The sequence below is a fragment of the Elephantulus edwardii genome, unplaced genomic scaffold, assembly GCF_000299155.1.
Source record: "Elephantulus edwardii isolate Elephantulus edwardi_28Jun2011 unplaced genomic scaffold, EleEdw1.0 scaffold00010, whole genome shotgun sequence".
Classification (NCBI taxonomy): domain Eukaryota; kingdom Metazoa; phylum Chordata; class Mammalia; order Macroscelidea; family Macroscelididae; genus Elephantulus; species Elephantulus edwardii.
Genome location: NW_006399760.1, coordinates 184086 through 207582, shown reverse-complemented (window position 1 = coordinate 207582; position 23497 = coordinate 184086). Strand labels below are relative to the sequence as shown.

Here is a 23497-nt window from a genome sequence, read left to right as displayed (position 1 = left end):
TTTGTCCTGGAGAGGGTGAAGCCAGAATGCTCCTTGGAGTCAAGGATTCTGAAGCTTTGTCTGACATACTTTGGGCATGTTGCAAGGAGGGACTGGTCTTTGGGAGAGTGGAGGGGACGGGGCAGGAGAGGAAGACCTTTGATGAGATGTATCGATTCTGAGTGGAGTGGTGGGAATGAGTGTGTTTGAGACAGCAAGGTTGGCACAGGATAGAACGGCGTTTAGGGCTCTTGTGCGTAGAGTTGCTATGAGTCGCAAGCGATTCAATGGCACATAAAAACAGCTACAACTTGATACCGAAAGGAAAACAACCTCAGTGAGCAAACATGCTAAAGAAGAAAAACAGTGTAGTAGGAGGCCTCCCACTTCCTGATCTGAAAACCTGCTACACAGCCACAGCAGTCAGACAGCTTGGTACTGTATGTATGTAACTATATGTAACCACCGGAATAGAATTGATAACTCAGAAATAACCCCATCCACCCATGGACAGATTTTCTGACATAGATATGAACTCCATTTAGTGAGGAAATGACAGCCTCTTTCTCAAATAGTTGGATATTTGTAGGCCATTGAAACAAGACTGATACTTCACACCAGATACAAAACCAACTCAAGGTGGACCAAGGACCTTGGTGTACAAAGGTCACCAAAGAAAAAATTGGGGCAGATTTAGGAGCCTTAATTTATAGCACAAATAAACTATCAAATATAACTGAAAATGTACAACCAAAAATAAACAATTGTGACTTCCTACAAATTAAATCCTTATATATAGTAGGTATATATATGAAAGAGATGAGCTACAACACAAAATGACATAAATCTATGTTGATTGCAGCATTATTTGTAATAGCAAAGATTTGGAAACAAGCGAAGGTGCCTATCAGTAGATGAATGATGAAATAGTGTGGTATATACCCACAATGAAGTATTCATTACTAAAAGATGAAAGAATTTGTGAAATACTGTGTAACATGGATGAAATTAGGGCACATATATAACCTTGCTCAAAATAATTTGTTGAACTATGTTTATTGATCTCTATGGTACTGATAGAAAGGTTATCAGTACCATATTTAGTTATTATTGCATAATTAGTTGGTTGTTATTCTTAGATATTTAGGTTATTTCAAATTCTGTATTATTAAGAGTGTTAAATTGTCCCTTATATGGGTAATTGATATTTCTAACTTTTACAGGGTAATACATTATATTGAGGTACACTTGCTGCAGAGGCGGCACTGTAGCAGTTAATATGAACTTTCTATCATTTAGGTCAAAATATGAATTTGTAGGGTGCAAGAAAAATTTTTTAATCTGAAAATAATAAAACAAGCTAAAAAGTTCTCAATGAAATAAGAATTGATGACTGAAAAGGTACTTTGTGAGAAATATTTTTTATTGATGCAGTACTTTTTTTTTTTTTTATGCAGTACATTCTTACACAACCAATTTATCTTTTGGGAAATACTTGGCATTGATCTCACTTTGTGTTTGGTTTTGTCTTTACAGTGAAGCCTGCCTACAATTTTCACAAATCTGTATCCTTTTAAAAAAAATTATTTTAAATACATTTTAGTAGAAGATTTGCCTTTCTTTGATTAATTTGTGACATTTAAAAAGATTTGAGGTGTTATATTGTAGTAAATGGAAACAGTTTTTTTAATTGTGAATACCTGAAAAGCCTTGTAGAGGAGATTGGTTTGAATGTTAGTTCTGTTGTTGTGTACCATGGAATGGGAAGCAGCTGACCCACTAGCAGGTTTTCAGAGGTATTTAATCACATAGGAGATTGTCCTTCTTTCTCCTAGAGCAGCTGGTGGATTTGAACTACATATCTTTGCATGCGTAGTGTAATTCTTTAACACTAACCACCAGAGCTCTCTTTGAATGTTAGTAGTAGCTAACAAGAGTAGCTGGCAATGGGCAGCTGGTAGCACAATAGAGTTAGAAGGAATTGTGGTGTATGGAGATACAGTGGATTATTGTATGCTCACATGTGCTATAGAAAGAAATCATGTCATAAGTCACCACTCTCCATGTATAATGATAGATGGATTTATTTCTTAAATGCCTTAGATTATGATACTGTAAAATTTTTAATAACATTTTTTATTTTGTGATTTTTAACAAGTTTACAGAAAAGTTAGATTTTTATTTATTCATTGTTGCACATTTTATCGCCTCTCCCTTTTCCCTCCCCAAGTTGACTTTTTCTTAATACTAGTTTATTTATAAAATTTGAATGAACACATTGTTTTCGAGAACAGATTCTTCAAATTTGTTTTGCTTTCAATAGTGTTTCATAAAATTACCTCTGTTTCATGTGAATTGTTAAGACTTAATTCAACTATACAGATCCTGTAGTATGTGTCCCATCCAGTTTCTTTATTGGAGACAGTGGAATTCCCTTGGAAGTAATAGCAGGAAGTGTTTCTGCTGATGAACTTGTTACTAGAATTCACAAAGTTCAGCAGGTGAGAAGGAATGGAACTCTTCTTTGCATAAACATGGGGAAAAATGTTAGATGTTTAATATTGTAATATTTTGGGGCTTTCTTTATTTTTAGGAACTTGCTGTATTGTGAAACTGAAGAAGTCAATAATACTATTGGACTGGTTTTGAAAACAGTCCTTTGAAGTTAGAGGTGTCTGTGCCTAATACTTCTGCTTTTAAATCTCTCTTTGCTTTCTCGCCACAAGTCCATAATATACATCATCATAAGCAGTTCCTAGATTCTGAATAGTTTCATTTTTAACTTAGTATTTAAGTGAAATTTGTAGATAAGACAGCTTTGACAATAAGCTACTTGTATATAAGCCAAACTTGTCTTTGTATATGGTGTATTTTTCATAAAAAATTAAATGTCTATAGATATATTAAAACAGCTTTAACATAATAATGTTTTTCTTTGTATCACCCTTTTGTGATTATGAGCCATTGTATGTACCTTGAATTTTTAATAGGCTTTATGGGGTTGGTTTGGGATTATAGGAGCAGTTGTACATAAACCAGACATTTGTAACTGGAGACTACTTGTATTTTAATTATAAAGGAAAAAATTGTCCTGTTAGGATGCAAACAGTGTATTACTCTTCATAATTTTAAGGACCTTAACATTCAGTAATTTTTAACTTTTTTTTTAATTTTACTATTTTTTGTGTGTGTACCAACAAATCATATCTGGAGGAGATTGCCCCTTCTTCTCCAGCAGAGCATCTGTTCTGGATTCAAACCACATTCCTCTGGGATTGCAGTGCCAGTAATTTTTAATTTTATCTATTTCTGATGGAAAGAGTGTTAGGCTGGTAACTAATACAGTGTATACTGTTTCTTTGAATTTGATTATGAAAAAAACTCCAACAGTGTCCTTGAATCTTTTTATGCTCCCACCTGCTTGTATATAAATAATGCAATGTTATGTTTAGCATTATATGTTTACATGCAGAGATTTTAGTACTTCTCTGTACTGCAGAGTATAAATTGATTTAGCTTATATTTTGAATTACTATGTCATGGTATGGTTAGGTTCTTCTCTATTAATTCCAATTTCTTTTTCCCTAGATGCACTCACTAAAAGTTGAGACATCATTTGCAAATGGGAGCCAGTCAGAGAGTTCAGTTTCTACTCCATCCACTTCATTTGAAACTAACAACACTTCTGAAAACTCTCAGTCCAGAAATTCCACATTATGTGAGACCCCACCCACTCCTCCTGATGCAAAGTCAGATATTACAACAGGTATTTTTCTTTTGTATTTTATTATGCTGAAATAGGTATATGAACAAAACATATGCCATCATTCGTTTTGAGAATTTGCCTTTTCAATTTTACATATTTAATTCCGTGACCTTTCATTACATTTCTATGTTCACCGCTGACCACAGTCTCCTAATAGCAGTTCCATGTCCCTTAAAGCAGTAACTCTGCATTTCACCCCCCCCACCTAACCCCCTCCCACTAGTAAACTTTGGTCTTTGTTTTTGTTTGCTCTATTTATAAGAGGGATCTTGCAATATCCCCTTCTGTGTGTTCAGAGTTTATTCTTGTCAGATCATGTGTTTAGCTTTATGACTAAATGTTAAGACAGCAAGGGTTGCTTGAGAGCGACCATATCTGACCTCTGTCAGCTCCACAGTGGGAAATTGTCCCTGTCAACAACAACATGAACAGCCCAGTAAGTCAGGTTGGCAGCAAGATAAAATCACTCAAGGGAACTTCCAAAATGTGCTCACAGGCACTTTAGCTTCTGCCTACGCTTTTGGTGCAGCCAGTTATGGTTCTCGCTGTCCTCCAACAAACACTGGTAAAGGCTCTTAGCTTAACTCTGGTTCTGTGGAATAGAAGTCCCAAGGTCAGCTCTGTTTCATGATCAGTTTCTTGTTTCAACCATGGCTACTGCTTCTGTAGGCCTAGCTGGCACAAGAATCTGCAGTTTGAAGGAGGTACTGCTGTATCCCTACTGGTGCTTTGCTGATGGTGAGATTCTCAAAAAATCTGCCCCTGAATCTGCTCAGTTTAGAGGTGAGACTAGCTGTTCTCATTGTGGATGGGCCATCGCACCCTATTTACATATTCTTTTTTTTTAATATCTTTTTTTTTTTTAAATTATTTTTGTGTGTGTGTACCGTCAAATCAGATCTGACTGGTACAGGAGGAGATTGTCCCTCCTTCCCCTGCAGAGCATCTGGTGGATTCGAACCATGCGCCTCTGGGATTGTAGTTGCAGCTCCTTGCCACTAGGCCACCAGAGCTCCCCTACCTATTTACATATTCTTGCCCATCTACATGGCAGTCAAAATCAGTGTCTCGGAAGGCTATACTGAACAATAAATCCATAACACCATATTGAATTAACACTTCATATTATGTATGTACTATATTTGTCCATCTATTGATGGACATTTGGGCTGTTTCCGCCTTTTTTGGCCATTGTGAATAATAATGCCATGTCCCCTGTTGGGTATAGTAGACAACTCCTGCACTTCATTTTAAAATACAAGCCATTGGTAAATAAATATTGTTCATATTTTTTCTTAGATTGATTCAATTTAAAAGTTAGGGATTATCATTTAGGTCAGAATAGGAGGCATTCAAGGAATACACCTAAATAGTCAACAGTACAGAACAGGTAATGAGTAATTTCTACAACTTTACTGTTACTCCAGGAATGTTATATGATACACCACATCTTTATGTATCTCTTCTTAGCCTACCTCAGAACATTTTAAAGGTTCAGGTGAACGAATGAATTTGTAATTGTTTTTGTAAACTATATGCACACATTTGTGTTGGCATTTATTTTAATTGGAATTTAAAAGAGAAGTATAAAATTGAACTTCGCAAAATAATAGGTGTGACTGCAAGCATAATTACATGAAAAAGACCAAAGTTTATTATGTGGTGGAGATGCAGCCAGAGATTTTTAAGCAACATAGCCCTTGTATGGCTTGTACTCCTCTACTACTGCTAACTCATCCTAATTAGCACTTCACATTGAAGATTTATTGGAATTATAGTCAAGAAAAATGTGTGAAGCGGCTTTACTGTGTATAGTACAGGGGGTTTCTGTGAGTTGGAGTAGACTCATTAGTAATAGGTTTGGTTTTGATTTGTTAAAGCAGCATTGAATTAGATAAATGAAAAAAACTATACGAAGGGTGATTGCACTCTAGCATCTCTGACAAATAGTTACCAAGCCTTTGATTTACTATATTTAATGATGGAAGCTCATTATCTTGCTAGGAAACTTGTTCTGTTGTTTAAATACCTGTAGTTTGTTGGTGTGTTTGGTTTTTTTTTTTTTTTAATTTTTTATTATTTGTGTGTGGGTACCATCAAATCAGCTCTGACTGGTACAGGAGGAGATTGTCCCTCCTTCCCCAGTAGAGTATCTGGTGGATTCAAACCATGTACCTCTGGGATTGCAGTGCAACTTGCCACTAGGCCACCAGAGCTTCCCTACCTGTAGTTTTTAGAAAAAAATTATATTGAATTAAAATTTAATGTCTTATTACTTCCCATCAGCTTTAAGTTAATGCTGCTTTCTGAATTTACACATGGCAAAGTGTTTGAATATAGTTTTCAGGTTCCCTTGGTGTCATTTTGAAATTTTGTATCATTAGATCATTTAAATTCTGAGTGCATTGAGAACAAGGAAATTAAGTTATGGATCTGATTCATATAGGTTTACAGAGAATCATGACCTTTCACATATGTTTGCCTGCATATTTGTTATTTTCAGAATTCTTCATTTCTTCCTGAAGTATCTTTGCACTTCAGCTTGAATATTTTCTTTTAGCATTTCTTAATTGTGCCATTCCATTAGCAAAGCATTTTCTTAGTTTTATATGAAAATGTCTTTGTTTAATCATATTTTATATAAAGATATTCTTGCTTTATGAAAATTTGGGGTTGGCAGGTATTTTTTATTTCAGTACTTTTAAAGATACTGTTCCATTTGTTTTCTTCATAATGTTCAGATGTGAAGTCCATGGTCATTCAGTCATTCCTTGCCCCTAATCTGGAATCAGCTGTTTTTATCTGACCACTTACAGGTTTTACTTTTGTTGTTGTTGTTGTTTTATCTCTGACCTTTATCTTGGTAGCCCTTAATGATGTAACTATCACATTTGCCATTCATACACTCCTTTATCCAGATCCAAACTTTAAAATTAAAGTGTGATGTTTGGTATATTATTTGACACTACAGTCATAGTTTGGTTAATTGGTAAGTTTGATTTGGTATTTGAGGGGCTTGTATTAAGTGATGTAGAGGATGTCTTAATTGAGAGTGGGGTCAGTGGGTTGATTTGAGATGATTATATTGGGGTTTCATTTTTGTGTAGTTATGGAAGTTGAGTAATATTAATTAGTCAGTGAGTGTATTTTTGTTTTTATTGAGATTACTTCAGGGTTTAGAGGATTAGGAGATTTTCTGAAATAAGTGTAATAAGGAACGAGAGGAAGTAGAGTTTGATTAATCCTTTTTGGTCAGAAAGATTGGTTGATGCTGTTTTTTGGATGGTGGAGGTGTTTTTGGGAATAACCTTTTTTGGGGGGGGAGTAATCTTTTCTAATCCTAGTAGATCGAGGATGGTTGATGTTAGTTTGAGGCTTGTATCCTAGTAGATTTGAGAATTTATGGGTGTCAGAAAATGATTTAAATTTAAGGTTGAGAGTCACAGAGTTAAGTTCAATGACAAAACTGTTGTTTTCATTAATGAGGATTAGGGCAAAGTGCCTTGATTGTAATAGTAGGATGAAGAAGATGATGCGTGTATTGTATATAGCTCTTATTGATGTTGCTACCAAGGTAATTATGATGGCTCAGGCATTGATGTGGGGTAGGTTGATGGCTTCAATAAGGAGGTCTTTGGCGTAAACCCAAGGAATGGCATACCTGTTAGGGCTAGGTGACTAATGGTTAAGGCAGAGGTGGTGAATGGTAAGGATTGAAATAGGCTCCTTTTTAAAAAAATTTTTTTTACATTAAAAAAAATTTTTTTTCCCCCCCAGCTTTTTATTGGCAGCTGTGGGGAGCCCTTCATCATCGATGGTGCTCAGAGTTTCTTCAGCCACTCCAGGCTGGGACCCTGGGGTTCCTGGGGACTGGCTGGGCATGTCAGGCATGTTCTTATGTTGGAAGGGCACTTGGTAGCTGTAGGGGATGGCCTCATTGGTCATGATGGCATACTTGGTGTAGGGTCTTAACAGGGCCAGAATTATAGTGAGGCCTGTGATGGTGAAAGACATGATCAGCACTGGTTCCTGGGCCAGACATTCTTGAGGAAGGCAGCAAGTCTGGTCCTCATGTTGGCCTCAGTGGCGGCTGCTTAAATTTTTTTTTTTCAATTTTAATGAAAAGTTACAGACACTTTGGATTTACATTGTTGCAGACTTTCCTCTTTGCCCACCCCTCCCCCCCAGGTTCATTTCTTATCTCTAGTTTTATTTTTAGGGAAAATATGTTTAAGAAAAAAGATTATTACCAAATGTTAAAACCAAGAAGATTCTATCTTTCAATAATTAATGAAAACCTCTGTCTTCTTTTAATTTAATTTAAATGCAGGAGGAGAATGTTCAGATCACGCCACTGCTTCTCCTGAGCCTAGTGGGTGCTTAAGTCCAAGGCCTGCAGAGGACCTCACCGTTAGAGTGGAAAGGTTTGCTATTCATTTTTCATTTTTGTTAAAAAGAATGTTTCCATTACTTCATTTATTTTAATAAAAGATAAAATTACTCATATGAACTTTTAAAATTCTGTATTGTAATATTTCCTGGCAGTAAAGCTTTTCTGTGTCCCTGAGAGGGGATGACTGTTGGTCAGCTAGAATCCTCCTTTTCACTGATGCTTTGGTATGTTTGTCTTTCCATCTGTTACCACTGCTTATAGCTCTCTGTCAAACTCAGAATTCAAACTCACTGCACTCAAAATGGTTCCAGCTCAACAATGACCCTCCATTGGGTTTCTGAGGCTGAAACTTGTTACAGGAGGAAACCGTCCTTTTTTTTCTTCCTTAGTGTGATTCGTGGGTTCAAGCTGCTAGAAACACTTGACTTTTCGATCATTAGTGCAATTCTCTGTGAACTACACCACAGAAACTCCTTTATCTGTCTCTGCCACAGAATAAAAAGCTACATGCAGCTAAAGGCTTCAGGTGATTTTGACTGTATGCAGAGCCTCAAGTCTAAGTGGGTGTGTACTAAGTGTCATTTTTATTAGTTCTAATACTCAACTGCAGATTTCTGACTTTTGTTCCTAGCTTAATATTATTATAAGGTAATTATCAAATCAGTGTTTTCACTATGAATCTCAAAATATGAACTGTGAATAGTTAATGAGTAATTAGGATATTTTTTATGCTGATTTCAGACATTAGTGTCATGGAAGTTTGAAAAATTTCTCTTTGAAGGTTTTAAAAATATGGGAAACCTTTTGGAGACTTGATATTTTCTTTTTCACAGAGATACTTTGAGGAACCAGAGTTCAAAATGATTGCTGACATTGAGTCTGTGGGTTCACCCATGGCTAAAGCTCAGCTTCATTTTAGGAAAATCAATACACTGTAGTTCTGTACATTCTTTACAGGAGTTAGGGCAGGGCCAGGCCTGTGAGGAGGACAGCTGGATGGATCCTCTCACACTGGTGAGGAAACAGCCTAAAATGAGAATAGGAGGAGGGAACTACGGGCTTCGGGGGCTCGTCCTCTTTAGTTTCTCCCTGTTTTGTTTATGCCAGGCCCACCACGCTATTCCTGCTTGTACTGCCCTTCGATGAAATAAAAACTGTAATTTTGGGGAAGGTTTTGGAGACTTAAAGGAAGGGGAGAAGAAATACCTCAAGTAGCAGTAACAGCTTTATTGGGTGGGGTGGACTCAGGCCAACTGTTATGCTAACACTACAGCCCAACCTCTGGCTTCTTTTAGCCATTACTTCTCATTATCTGAAGGATCAGCCTTCCCCTCACCATCATCTTTATTTAGGGAAATATGTAAGCCATGTGCTTTACTTTTTATGTCATAATGCCCCCCTCCCATTTTAGGTAGCCAATTTAAAATTTACCCAATCTTATAAAACCAGTACTCTGATAAAATAATCATGTCTTTTTCTCCAAAGAATCTTCCATTACCGTTCAGAGTAAATCATCAAACCACAGCAATTAACACTAATTCTCAAAATGAAACATCTTTTCTTCATCTGGTTGGGTCCTCATCCCCATCCTCAGCCACCCACGGTTACGTGTCAGCTGCCACCTTGTGAGTCTACAAATTTTCCTGTTTCAGACCTGCTGGTCCCCTCACTTGACTTTAGCCCCACATGGGCCAAGTCAGTATATTGGGGATTTCCAGGACTCCTTACTCCATAAACCAGTAACCCTTCTTCATTTATCCATTCCTCATGCTAGGTGGTCATTGCTGAAGGAGTAAGTCCAAACTCCAACTGTGTTATCCTTAACTGCCTATATCCCACTTCCACTCATCACGTGGATGCAGGTGGTCACCGCGAGTTGAGCATACTCACCAGCTTCCTTTAACTTTGAAAGTCCTAGAAAGGGAATTTTGATCTTTTGTCTTTCCTCTCATCAAATAGACCCAGGTGCTCACTACAAGTTAAGCATACTTGTCCGCTTTTTCTTGCCTTACTTTCATTGCAAAAGTCCCTCTTTTTCTGCTTGTCAGTTTTCATTGTTAACACTTTCAAAGTACTGAGTGTAGCTTAATCTTTTTTAGGCTAAGCTAAAACTCTGTCAAATTTTGCTACTGTAAGCATTGTTTTTAAGACAAATTTATTCGCTTTTTGACTACCCCAATAAATATTCAGTTGGCTTACATTTTCCCTCTAATTACAATATAGCCTATCAAAAACCTTATTTATCTTTCAATATATCTTAGCATTAAATTAACAGACATCTTAATCATCTTAATCATTATTTTTAGTATACATCAACATAAACATTATGATGATGATGTTGTTATATGCCATCGAGTCACCTGCGACTCATAGCGAACCTGTTTGCAACAGCCCTAAACCCTGCTCCATCCTATGCCAATCTTACTGTCTCTGACACACCTACCCCTGTTACCCCAGTCACTTATCAATCCACTTCATAAAGAGTCATCCACTTCTGTGCTGTCCCTCTACCCTCCCAAGCATGACATCCTTCTCCAGGGCTTGGTCCAAAGTATGTCAGACAAAGCTTGAGAATCTTTGTTCTGGGATGAACATGTTTGTTTTCCTAGAAGTCCATCGTATATTCAGTACTCTTCTCCAACACCACAGCTCAAAGGCATCAGTTCTCCTCCCTAGTCATTGTCCAGCTCTCTGATGCATAGCAAGAGATTGCAAAGACCATAGCCTGTATCAGGTGCACCTTCTCCAGAGACACACAGTTACTCTTCAGTACTTTGGAGAGGTCCCTAACAGCAGACTCTCCCATGGCAATATGTCTTTTGATTTCCTGGCTGCTGGTGCCGAGAGTATTCACTGTGGAGCCAAGCATACTAAAGCTATTAACAGTCTCAGTCTCTCTTCACCGTCCATCCTGATGCTGCCAGTTGGCCCAGTGGTGAGAATCTTTATCTTCTTAATATTGAGCCTCAATCCATAGAAGGCTGCAGTTCTTGACCTTCTGCCGCAAGTGCTTCAGGTCTTGCTCAGTTTCAGCAAGCAGGGTTGTGTTATCTGCATAATATGATTGTTGATGAATCTTTCTCCAGTTCTGATGCCACACTTCTCATACAGCCCAGCCTCGCAGAAAATCTGTTCTGCATATAGATTGAAAAGGTATGGAGATAGAACACATCCCTGGGGTATACCCTTTCCAGTTTTGAACCATGCAGTGTTTCCTTGCTCTGTTCTGATGACTGACTCCTGGTCCAAGTATAGGTTTCTCATTAGAATGATCAAGTGTTCTAGGATTCCCATTCTTCTCAGAGTCAGCCACAGTTTGTTGTGATCCACACAGTCAAACGCCTTTGCATAATCAGTGAAACACAGACAGTCCTCTGGTACTCCCTTTCAGCCAAGATCCATCTAACATTAGCTACAATATCCCTAGTACCATGACCCCTTCTAAACCCAGCCTGGACAGCAGTTCTCTGTTGATGTGCAGTTCCAGTCATTTTTGGATAATCTTGAGCAGAATCTTGCTTGCATGTGATATCAATGATATTGTTTGATAATTTCCACACTCCAGATCTCTTCCAGTCAGTTGGCCAAGTGGTTGTCTTCCAGATTTCTAAACACAACTTGGTGAGCACATCTAGGGCAGCCAATGTTAGTTGAAATACATCAATTGGTAAATCATCAATTTCTAGGGCCTTATTTTTGCCAATTCCTTCAAACTAGCTTCTTCATTCATCATCATAGGCTTTTGCTTATATGTTGTTTCATGAAATTCTTTTGTGTCTGCCAGTTCCTTTCGGTACAATGACTATATACTTTTCCCATCTTTTAATACTTCCGGGATCATTTAATATTCTACCCAAAGCATCATTAAGTATAGCAACTCAAGGTTTGAACTTGTTCTTCAGTTCCTTGACATATAAAGGGGAAAACTTCCCTGTCAAAGGATTCATCTTTATACTCTTTGTCTCAGGCCAAAAGGCAGCTTGTCAACTTTCCGTTTCAGTAACATAAAAGTAACCTTGTAGGTTTTCTCCTCCACTTTGGAGAAAGAACTAATAACCATTTTAACTGTATATTATCTCAGGCCCCACATTCACAAAACCAAACCTGGTCTGTGAGTCTGAAACAACGAATCTCACTCTTTCTGACACCAAATGTCTAAAGTGGGGAAAATGGGACAGAGTGTCACCAGGCCGTGACCATCTCTCTGAAAGGGCCAAAGGGAGTAAGAATAACACAGCCCCTCACCAACCCAGAGCATAAAGAAAGTTAAGAACCCATATCCCAGCCCCATGGTGCCTCTAGACCCACAGCAGCAGCAGGAGGTTTGTTTATTCTTTACTGACTCAAACTTGTGGTATCAACAGTGGACTTTATTAGGAAAGGAAGTTGGAGAGTGGAGGTGGAAAATCCAGGTTTTATCCCAAGGCACAATTCTTCATTTAGTTCAGACTCTGGTTTCAGTTCAGCAGTCAAATTCAGATCATCCAGCAAGGTTTGCCTCAGAGCAGATAGATAGAACATCAGGCAAGAACAATAAAATCCTTTAACTGTGGCCTTTATCTTGGGACTCCTCTGCTTACATCTTGCCACAGTTTCTCCACATCAGTGCCACAGTCTCTACCACATCACCAGGGTCTCGCCACCAGGATCTCTCTCAAGTATTTCCGCCCAGGGTAGAAAGCACTTTTCTTCTTATCCTCATCCTACAAGCTGTTGCATAACCATGTGTCTGCAGTTAAGGTAGCTGAAGACTAGGAGCTAACTTATAGGTAATACGCTATTAGGTAAATGAGGCAAAACTTATTATTATTGATTGTATGGCTAAAAAAGGGCCCCCTTTTAGGCTATGTGCAAGGTAACTGAAGAGCAGAAGGGACTAACTATAATGGCTAAAAAAAAAGCCAACTTTTAGGCTAACATGACAAACATATATAATTCAGTGGTTTTTAGTATATTCAGAGAGTTGTGTCATTATGAAACTCCTAATTATAGAACCATTAGGCTTTTGGGTGTTCCTGAAATATTTTGTATGTATTTATATACATTTTTAATTAATTCACTTCTTAGAATTTTAAATCAATGTATTTTGGTATTATTAGTAGTTCCTGTAAAATCCCTAAAGTTTTTTGCTCTTAGCATTTTGTACCAAGTGGATTATGTAAGGGTAAAAGAATTTTGTAAGTTAATTGATTTATAAATTGTTTAAAAGCTAGTGTATTTTAAAATGCTATTAGGTAAATTAGGCAAAACTAAAAGTAAATAGTTTGTCACGGTTCAAATCCACCAGATGCTCTGCTGAAGAAGGAGGAACAGTCGCCTCCTGTACCAGTCAGATCCAATTTGACGGTACACGCATAAAAAAAAAAAAAAAAGAAAAGAAAAGTAAATAGTTTGTATGGTACTTAGGATGGTCTCCAGTTGTGACCCATGCATCTCCATGTACTGGGATACTGGCAGATAATGTTGTTTTTGTATTTCTTGGGACTATTCCTATTAACACGTTGCCACACACTTGTTAAATTGATGATGGTGCTTAGAAACACATTTTCCGTCATTTGCGGCAACATGTTAGTGTCTACACTTGCTTGATTGTTTTGCACTGAAGTCTCCCAAGTGTGTTTGAGGTTAATGTTATATGTCTCAGTTAATTATGTTTGGTTTTTTTTAACTCAGACTAACAAAAAAACTAGAAGAAAGGAGAGAAGAGAAAAGGAAAGAGGAAGAGCAGGTAAACATGTGCCACACCTCATGTTGTCTCACCCACTCACTCAGTGAAGGGGAGACTAGAACCTGGGATGGTGCTGCAGTTAACACAGGGCTCAGTGCTGCACACTTAAGTCTTTTTTTCACTGTTATATACTTTTTAAAAATTTCCCAGAATAAATTGGTCCATCTCTCCCTCTTTTGCATTAACAATAAAGGAAATTGAGCTGATATTATTTGATTTGAAACAGATCACATTTTAAGTTACTTTTTGTTAAATAAAAAAACAGATACTTTGTTTCCTGTGTTGTAGTGCACTCTTCATTTTCTTTCACCTTGTAAAGCTCAGTTGCATGATCACTTTGAGCTTCTACTATAGGAAGGTTATTTCTTCAAGCTGATTAAATTATTACCTTGCCTTTAGACAATAACATTCATTTTAGAAATCAAGGATGTGTCATTCTCTTGATTTTAACTTTCAACTGGTCACATCATAATCTTAAACTACTGAAAAAGATTTTTTAATAACATCATCATCATTTTGGGATTGTTGGTAATAAACTCCTTTTGTAGACATGTACATTTTAACAAGTTTTGTTGTCCTAGATATACTGTATCTAGGTATTTACTCTGCGTTTGTAATTGTACCTGGGCAGACTATCACATTTTATTTGTAGCTGTTTTAGCACTTCTTTTTAATACAGAGGGAGATTAAAAAGGAGATTGAGAGAAGAAAAACTGGAAAAGAAATGTTGGATTATAAGAGAAAGCAAGAAGAAGAATTAACAAAAAGAATGTTAGAGGAAAGAAACAGAGAAAAAGCAGAAGATAGGGCAGCTCGAGAGCGTATAAAACAGCAGATTGCACTGGTGAGTATTTTTCTGTGCAAGCTCATTTTACCGAATTATAAGATGGTACATGTAAAAATAGTGTAATTAAATGGCTCAAAGAGTGCCAGTTCTTAGCTTCCTTTTATTAGAAATTGTTTCTCAGATTAAGATACATATACAATTGAGTCCCTAGATAATGTTTTTCAAAGTCAGTTTTATTCCTTTTTTGTTTTAATTATAAATTTTATCAGGGTAGTCAAAGGGAGCTTACAGGGTGTCTCTGTAATACAAGCTAAAAATTTGGTTACCTAGGAATTTTAGTCACAAGCATTTTTTGGTGGACAAAGGATTTAGGCATGTCATAAAAGCTCAAGATGGTTTCTACAATAATTTCTCTTAGTTTTGTGCATTATGATGCATATGATACAGTACAATTGTGGCTTTAAGGAATCCCAGGCATATTTATATTTCTGATTAAACTGAAATTGAAAATACCAAACTAGATCATTTACTTAGACTATGGAAATATTAAGTCTAATAATTCTATTAAAGGATCGTGCAGAGAGAGCTGCTCGTTTTGCAAAGACAAAGGAAGAAGTAGAAGCCGCCAAAGCAGCTGCCTTGCTGGCCAAACAGGCAGAAATGGAAGCTAAGAGGGAATCTTATGCAAGAGAAAGGAGGTACTTTAATTCATGATGGACATCTGTGTGGCAGAGGAGCACAGTGTTGTGGGCTGGTTTTTACACTGAAGTGTGTGCCCTGGCTACACCCCTAACTGTTAAGTATGTTCTGAAGGATACAGTGGCCAACTTGGGAGCTCCTGGAACTCCAGAGCATTTGCCATTGAATGTGAATGTATAGTATAACAGTAGTACTAAAAGAACTTTTTAAGAGGGCGTAGAATAGTGTTTCCAGGAGATCTTTTTAAGAGGGCCTAAAATAGTGTTTCCAGGAGATAGAAACCATGTATATAAAATTATCAGTGATTATCTTGCATGGTTGGGTTTTGAAAAAAAAAAAAAATTTCCATATAGGATAACAAACAAGCATTATGCTTGTAAATCAGAAAAATAATTTTTAAACATTTTTTTTAAATTTATTTTATTATTTTGTGTGCGTGTCCCATTAACTCGGATCTGACTGGTACAGGAGGAGATTGTCCCTCCTTTTCTAGCGGAGCATCTGGTGGATTTGAACTGTGTGCCTCTGGGATTGCAGTGCAGCTTCTTGCCACTAGGCCACCAGAGCTACCTTAAAAAATTATTTTCCAGTAGGAATAAAATACTTTGGAAGAAAAGAGTTCATTAGAGAAGTACCTAATAAACCACATGTAGTAATATTTCATACTTCTTACAATAATTTTTAAAAAATCTTTAAGTGTTAGTGAAGATGTGGAGGATAAATTAGACTCTTCATACATTGTTGGTCAGATTTTATTTTTTTAAAAATTTTATTATTTGTGCGTGTGCGTGTACCATCAAATCAGATTTGACTGGTACAGGAGGGGATTATCCCTCCTTTCCCGGCAGAGCATCTGGTGGGTTCGAACCGTGCTCCTCTGGGATTGCAGTGCAGCTTCTTGCCACTAGGCCACCAGAGCTCCCCATTTTTTTTTAAATTTTTTTTTATTTTATTAGGTTGGTCAGATTTGAAAAACCATTTTGCACTTCTTCATACTGTTGAACATGAAATGTTCATATGACCCAGCATTCCACTCTTTTGTATATGTCCTAGAGAATTGAAATCACGTCTCCAGAAAAAATGAATTCAAGTGGTAAAATTTTCAAAGGTCATCTGTAGATGAATGGATAGGCAAAAAATGCTATGTTCCATATAGTAGACTATAATTTATAATAAAAAGAATATAATGCAAGAAAATAAAATGGCCATCTATACCATATAACATTCATGAATCTTGAATACTTGATGAATCTGAGCCCACTTAGAAAGAGGTTGCATGATTGAATGATTGCATTTGTGTGAGAAGTGCAGAATAAAGAAAAGGCTAGAGATTAAACCTGACTGGAGAGAAGGGATGACAGCTGTTGGGTGTTTCTGAAGTGATGAACTTATTCTAGAGTTAGTTGATGACTGTCAACTCTAAATATACTAAATACCACTCAGTTGTTTAAAAGAGTGACATTTTTAAAAAAGTGACATTTGAGTTTAAAAGTAATTATTTCTCAATAAAGCTCTTTTTTAAAAATAAGCTATCTGAGAAGGGTAAAATGATCTTTTATTACACATTTCTACTTCTATTTTCTTTAACTTTTAATGACATTTTTTGAGAATATAGTACAGATAATGACTTTTCCTTTTTCTCCCTAGTGCAATTGCTAGAATTCAGTTCCGGCTTCCTGATGGTTCTTCCTTCACAAGCCAGTTTCCTTCTGATGCTCCTCTGGAAGAAGCAAGACAGTTTGCTGCACAAGTAAATTTATGTCTTGGATCATACTAAAGCTGATTTATTGGTTATAGGATGTAGGAGGGGGAAATTTCTAAACCGAACTTGAAGAATGTGAATAAATTGTGACTTATCTCTAGAAGTGAAGCCCAGTCACTTCTGCAGTATCACAGAATTCACATTAAGTATGAGTGCCATATGAACACAGCGTATCTGCCTGTGAGACAGAAATGGAGATTTACTGATACTGTACACTAAGCTCTGCAGACTTTTCTCTGATTTGGGTCACTCAGCAGAAGTGAAAAGTGGTTTCCCAAAGGTCTGATCTAAAAGTGTTGTCCCATTCTTCCCTCAAAAACCAAACCTATTCCCATCAATTCATTCCACCTGATAGAACTACTCCAGAAGATGGGGATCACACTTTGCTCCCATGGAGCAGCCAGAGACCATTTGGTTAGCTGCTGTGCTCTTAAACCACTGCACCACCAGGGTTCCTTCTAAAAAGGATGTGATTATTCTTGGTCTTGTCACTTTTTTTTTGGTAGATTGCTTAGGATACTTTGAGGATACCCATTTCCTTACCTATCAGATTACTAATTTTTATTGGCAACGAGGGTTTTCTTCAAGAATTTACTTCTAAATATTGTCTTTACTAAATTTGAATGGGATGTGCAATTTTATATCTTATTTTAATTTATAAGAATATATTTCAATTATTTTTTATACTCTGATTCCTTTTGAAAATGGTTTCTGGACAGCACGTGTCCTTTATAAGGTAGGTACATTTCATGTGCTCCTGGTTTTCTCATTTGTCCCTGTATCAAACTTTCAAGGTTCAGATGAAGGAGTTGGTTTTGGGGTCCTGTCCTTATACCAGATTGCTTCTCCTGGAGGTCTGTTGCCTTTCTTAGGATTCCCATGAAAAGAGTGTCTAAAAATCTACTGGCCTTTCTGTACTGGTGAGCTGGGATAACAGCTCATTTTAAAACAAGTGTAAATACTTCTTTTAAGAACCCAAGTTTAAAAAAAAAAAAAAAAAGAATCAAAATTCTATAGTAAAACCAAGCTCAGCGAGCCTGTTCATTGTCTTTTTGACTTGGGATCTCTACCTGGAACTTCTTAGAAGGTATGGCTCTGTCCTGTGTCTCAGTGTTTCTCACACAGGGTAGTTATATAAGGGGAAAAAGAAAATACTTGATTGTATCACTCCTGCTAATTGTCACCTTAGAACATCCTGCTAATTGTCACCTTAGAACAGTGGTCTGATTTTCTGTTTTTGTGTATTTTTTATGTTAGAGTAAGAATAGTGAGGGAAGCATCAATGAGTAAGTAACTCAAGTAGTGAGCGTTAGTGAAGTTTGGAAAAGTAAATAGTTGTCTTTTTGCGATTTTACAAGTAACTGAGAATTGTTAAGGTAATGGTACTTACTGCCACATGTACATTCCTGAAACTGGGATTCTGTGCGGTGTAGGTTGGCTTTGGAGCATTTATGCCTTAAGACTAGGATGCTGAGATAGATGTTATGTATATGGAGAATGAACTGATCTGGTGCAGATTTTTATTAAAGGGTAATTGTAATCTAAATGATTTAGTATGTTTGCCAAAAGATAAAGACATTTTAGTATAGCTGAGCTATACTCCAAAGATAAATATACCTGTTAATAGTTTACTCAGTTTGTTCATTGGTTGTTTTGGAACATCTGTATCTTTTAATTCAGTGATCATTTTTATCTTTATAACCTAAAAAAATACTTGAATTTGATCCCTTTTAAGCTATATTTGAAGCAGAGCTTTAATTGTTTTCATTTAACAGTTCTAGGAGCTTTAATAATGAAGGCGGTTTTTTTAAAAAAATAAGGCATTTTTTTGGACATAGGAATTGTAGTCTCAGGGAACATTCAGGTCAGTTGTTGTTCTAAGTGTAACTTAGTCTACAAAGACCATGTTACACCTACAGCTGTGGTGAGCAGCAGCAAGGGTCTTCAAAGCTTGTGTGTACCCATCTTAAGGTCTAATCATTGGGCTTTTCCTGTCTGGAACAAAGAAGAGGGAATAGCAAGGATGCCTAGGAGTAATTAGTCCAGAGTCCTGACGGATCACATGAGCCTCAGCCTCCTTGACCCAGAAACAGAGCAGCTGACATGACTGCCGACTGCTCATAGATCGCAATAGAAGGTTCTTGATAGAATGGGCAGAGATGTATAACAGAACTCAGAAAAGTAAAAATAGTCAAGCTTACTTGCCCAATACAGTCTGAGGGAAGCCCTGAGACTGTGTGCTTTAGCTGCCCTTCAAACTCAGTCCTGTGGCCTAGCTTTCAGCCAAATAGTAGATCTACAAGGTGAACTGGGAGTTATAGTGGTATCATCTGTAGAGAGTTCCACTGTTGGAGCCTTTCTGATAGTTCGAATCCACCAACGTTCTGAGGGGGAAAGATGGGCAATCCCCTCCTGTGCAGTCTACAGCCTTGGAATCCACTGGAGAGTCAGCTCAGGATCTGTTCCAACTCCATGCATTGAGTTGATGAGGTGAACCAGACCAGGGAGGCACGTATTCCTCAGGATAATCAGTCAGCAGGGCATCCCCAGATAAAGCACAGAAGGGAGGCAGAGAAGCAGTAGATTGAAGGATTAATGGAAATGAGAATCACAGGGAGATGGGAAGAGTGCAGTTACATTGTGGATACTGTAATTAATGCAACATAACAAAATATGTATGAATAGTTGAGTGGAACACAGATTTTGCTGTCTAAACTTTTACTCAAATAATAATAAAAATATGGCACTCTTAATTAAAAAGCTGTCATTTTGAATGCATGTAATATAAAATCGTGTTTGGTTTTTTTTAATTATTATTAAATTTTATTCGTTTTAATGAACATTTACAGAAATTTTGGGTTCTCATTCATTCGTTGTTGCATAAAATCATGTTTTAAAAGGACACCGTTGTAAAGTTTTAAAATTTTTGTTATATTAACAGACTGTTGGCAACACTTATGGTAATTTTTCGTTAGCAACCATGTTTCCCAGGAGAGAATTTACCAAAGACGATTATAAAAAAAAATTACTGGACTTGGAACTTGCCCCAAGCGCTTCAGTGGTGCTGTTGCCAGTACGTATCTCCTCTTGCCGGCTTCTTGTAATTAATAGAAGGTTAAATGGGTATAGGGCATGGAATGAAAGCCAGATTATTTTAAAATGTATTTTTTTATTATCTTGTACTTTCTATGTTAGTATTGCTCCATTGGGTAGTTGAACTTTGAATTTGTTCTTTTCCTTGCCTGTATTTGCTTGTACACTCATCCGCACAGGCATGTTTAGGTGCAGGACCAGCCTGTTAAGTGAAGTCAGCGTTATATGTGAGTGTGGTGGGTGGAGCACCAGTGTCCACCTTCCCTGGTTGCTCACGAGATATACCTGATTTGATGAGGTCCCCTTCCCACCCTACTTTTTCTATTCTCTCAGGACTGACAGGGGTTGAGGGTGGTGATAGAGGGTCATCTGCGTCGGGCAAGGGACCCAGTTTGAGCTCTTCTGTCCTGACTTATCTCACGTGACACTGTACCCACCAGTCCCCACACAGTTCCTCAGCACCTCCTTTTGCCAACCTATAACCTTACATTATTCCTCTGTAGTCCTATGCTTGTCAGCTGCTATCCCTTATGTAGCCCACTTGTTGCTAAAGTGTCTGGTGGCCACAGCCCTTATTGGAGCCCTCATTTTGGGAGGCACTGACTAAAATGATTTTTTAAAGTTATCCTAAATATGATATAGTTGATTAAATGAGTATGTCTGTTATTCATCTGACAATGGTAGCATTAAGTTTTTAAATGTACTATGTCATTTGATTCCCACAATTTTTTTAATATATGATGATGAAAAGAGGCTCAGAAGGTTAACAGATGTTGTCTAAGGTCTATTAAGTGCCAGCACTGACGTGTTAGCCAGGTTTCCTGTTTGCTGGCTGGTAGAGTTTTGTTTACTTTGAGCTGAGTCTCATACCTAAAATAATTAGGCCTTTAATAGTCAAGCTTTAATTATTGTCACTAAGGTTTAGAAACTTCCTTTTTTAATTAATGAGCAACAGAGGCTTTTCTTATCAGAGTTGTCAGTTCCAAAAATTTAATTTCCTTAAAAATAATTGGTCCAGGGGAGCTCTGGTGGCCTAGTGGCAGGAAGCTGCATTGCAATCTCGGAGGTGTGTGGTTCGAATCCACCACATGCTCTGCTGGAGAACAGGGACAATCTCCTGTACCAGTCAGATCTGATTTGACAGTATACACACATACACACCAAAAAAAAAATTTTTTTTTAAAATAATTGGTCCATTTCACAGTGAGAACTATAAAGAAGAGAGTCATTAATTACCTGGAATCTCATGTGATAGGGCTGGTAGTCATTTCCTGGTTTGTTTCTTAATTTCTAGGCAGGAAGACCAACTACATCCATGGTACACTCTTCTAGTGGAGACATTTGGACGTTGTTGGGGACAGTACTTTACCCATTCCTTGCCATCTGGAGATTGATTAGCAACTTCTTATTTAGTACCCCTCCTACTGTTGTCCAAACTTCTGTGAGAGTGGCGTCATCGGAACCCTCAAACTCTGCATCATCTAGCAACTCTGAGAAAAGGTACTGTGTGTGACCCCATTTACAAAAATAGTAGTGTACATTATCTCTGGTGGCCTATGGTTCAAATCTACTAGCTACTCTGAAGAAGAAAAATGGACATTCTCCTCCTGTGTAATTGACTGCCTCTACGGGGTAAGATGTGAGTCAGTTCTGACTCGATGACACAACAGCAATTATCACAAGGGCTGTCTTATTTATATACAACAGACAGCAACCTGCCTTATTTGAAATTAAAAATGTATAGTTAATTTTTGCTTTGTTTATATGACTTTCCCAGTGCCCCCCTTTGAATAACAGAAAATTACATATTTTGAAATTTTACTGTAGCATCTCTCCTGGTAGAGCAGAAACTGAGTTTACTGAGCCCATCTTTCTTTTTTTTTTAACTTTATTATTAATTTTAATCAAAATTTACAGAGACTTTGGATTTCCATTCATTCATTATTGCACTTTTCTCCCTGTCCACTCCTCCCTTCCAGTTCATTCTTCTCTTTGCAAAGTAAAAGAAAAATTCTTTCATTGTTACACAGTCCCTCCCCCTAAGTCCACCCCACTGTGTAGCCTTCATTCTGGACTCATGTCATAACAATAATACCTAACCATATATACCTTTTAAACAGTTCTCGTTCTCATCTGCTTCAATGCAGTATACATAATTTAGCCCATCTTTCTCAGTCTCCCCCCAACCCCTGTGCCAGTCCCGTTTTATAACAGAGGCACTGTGCAGTATTTGTCCTTTTGTGACTGAGATATTTCACTCAGCATAATGTCCTTCAGGCTCACCCATTTTGAATAATATTGCATGAGTTCCTTGTTTTTCAATGTAGCATAGTATTCCATTGTGTGAATATACCACAGCTTCTCTATCCATTCGTTTGTTGATGGGCATTTAGGTTGTTTCCAACTCCTTGCTATTGTGAACAAAGCCACGATAAACATGGGTGTGCAAATATCTGCTTGGGTGTCAGTTATAGTCTCTTTGGGGTATATTCCCAGTAGTGGAATTGCTGGGTCAAATGGTATTTCTATTTGCAACTCTTTGAGAAAGCACCATACTGCCTTCCATAGTGGTTGCACTTTACACTTCCACCAACAGTGAGTAAGTGTTCCAGTTCTCCACAACCTTGCCAGCATTTGTTGTTTGCTGTTAAATTTTGCTATTCTTATTGGGGTGAGGTGATATCTCATAGTTATTTTGTGAGCCCATCTTTCTAAAACCTATTCCATAGAAAGTAGCTTCATCTGTCTTAGTTTTATGGTTTTCTTCATAGACTTCCCTTTGTTTTATGGCATAAAGACAGGTGACTAGACTAGTTCTTTCTGCCATGCCAGCCATGTTTGGCCTGAGCGGGTGCTGCATTCCATTTATTGCTCACTGGTCGTGGGTCATACTTTAGATAGAAGAGCCGTTTGGTAATGTTAATCCTGGTGATTCTTTAGTCTGCTGATGGACAGCCTTGGGATGTTCATGGAAGGATCAACCTGAGAAGACTAGATGTATCATGCAGGTGATGCAGCTGTTTGGTTTTTTTTTTTTTCTATATTTTATTAATTTTCATAAACATTTACAGAGATTTTGGGTTTCCGCTCATTCATTGTTGCACTGATGCAGCTGTTAAGACTGACTTTGTGCTGACTCTTCTTCTGAGAAGCCCTTCTTTTAGTGCAGATGGCAGTGGTTAGAATGGATCACACTAAGAATTCTAACTCTTGCATCTGTCTTAATATTTCACATGTTTGAAGAAGGTGAACACAAATTGGAACATGCTTTCCTGGAAGGTAATTAGAAT

The 23497-nt window shown here is 37.4% G+C and overlaps 1 protein-coding gene and 1 pseudogene across 1 annotated transcript in view; one reads left to right on the top strand and one right to left on the bottom strand.

Annotated features, from left to right (window-relative positions):
* The window catches only part of UBXN4 (UBX domain protein 4), a 50913-nt gene that overhangs the window by 22993 nt on the left and 4423 nt on the right, over window positions 1-23497 (top strand). Inside the window, exons 3-12 of the mRNA XM_006880733.1 lie at window positions 1516-1544; window positions 2362-2480; window positions 3568-3745; window positions 8076-8169; window positions 13812-13866; window positions 14546-14710; window positions 15224-15351; window positions 17000-17102; window positions 20056-20187; window positions 21502-21707. Of these exons, the coding sequence (XP_006880795.1) occupies window positions 1516-1544; window positions 2362-2480; window positions 3568-3745; window positions 8076-8169; window positions 13812-13866; window positions 14546-14710; window positions 15224-15351; window positions 17000-17102; window positions 20056-20187; window positions 21502-21707 (1209 nt within the window). The remainder of the gene's footprint in view (window positions 1-1515; window positions 1545-2361; window positions 2481-3567; window positions 3746-8075; window positions 8170-13811; window positions 13867-14545; window positions 14711-15223; window positions 15352-16999; window positions 17103-20055; window positions 20188-21501; window positions 21708-23497) is intronic.
* Window positions 7567-7818, bottom strand: LOC102858274 (annotated as a pseudogene).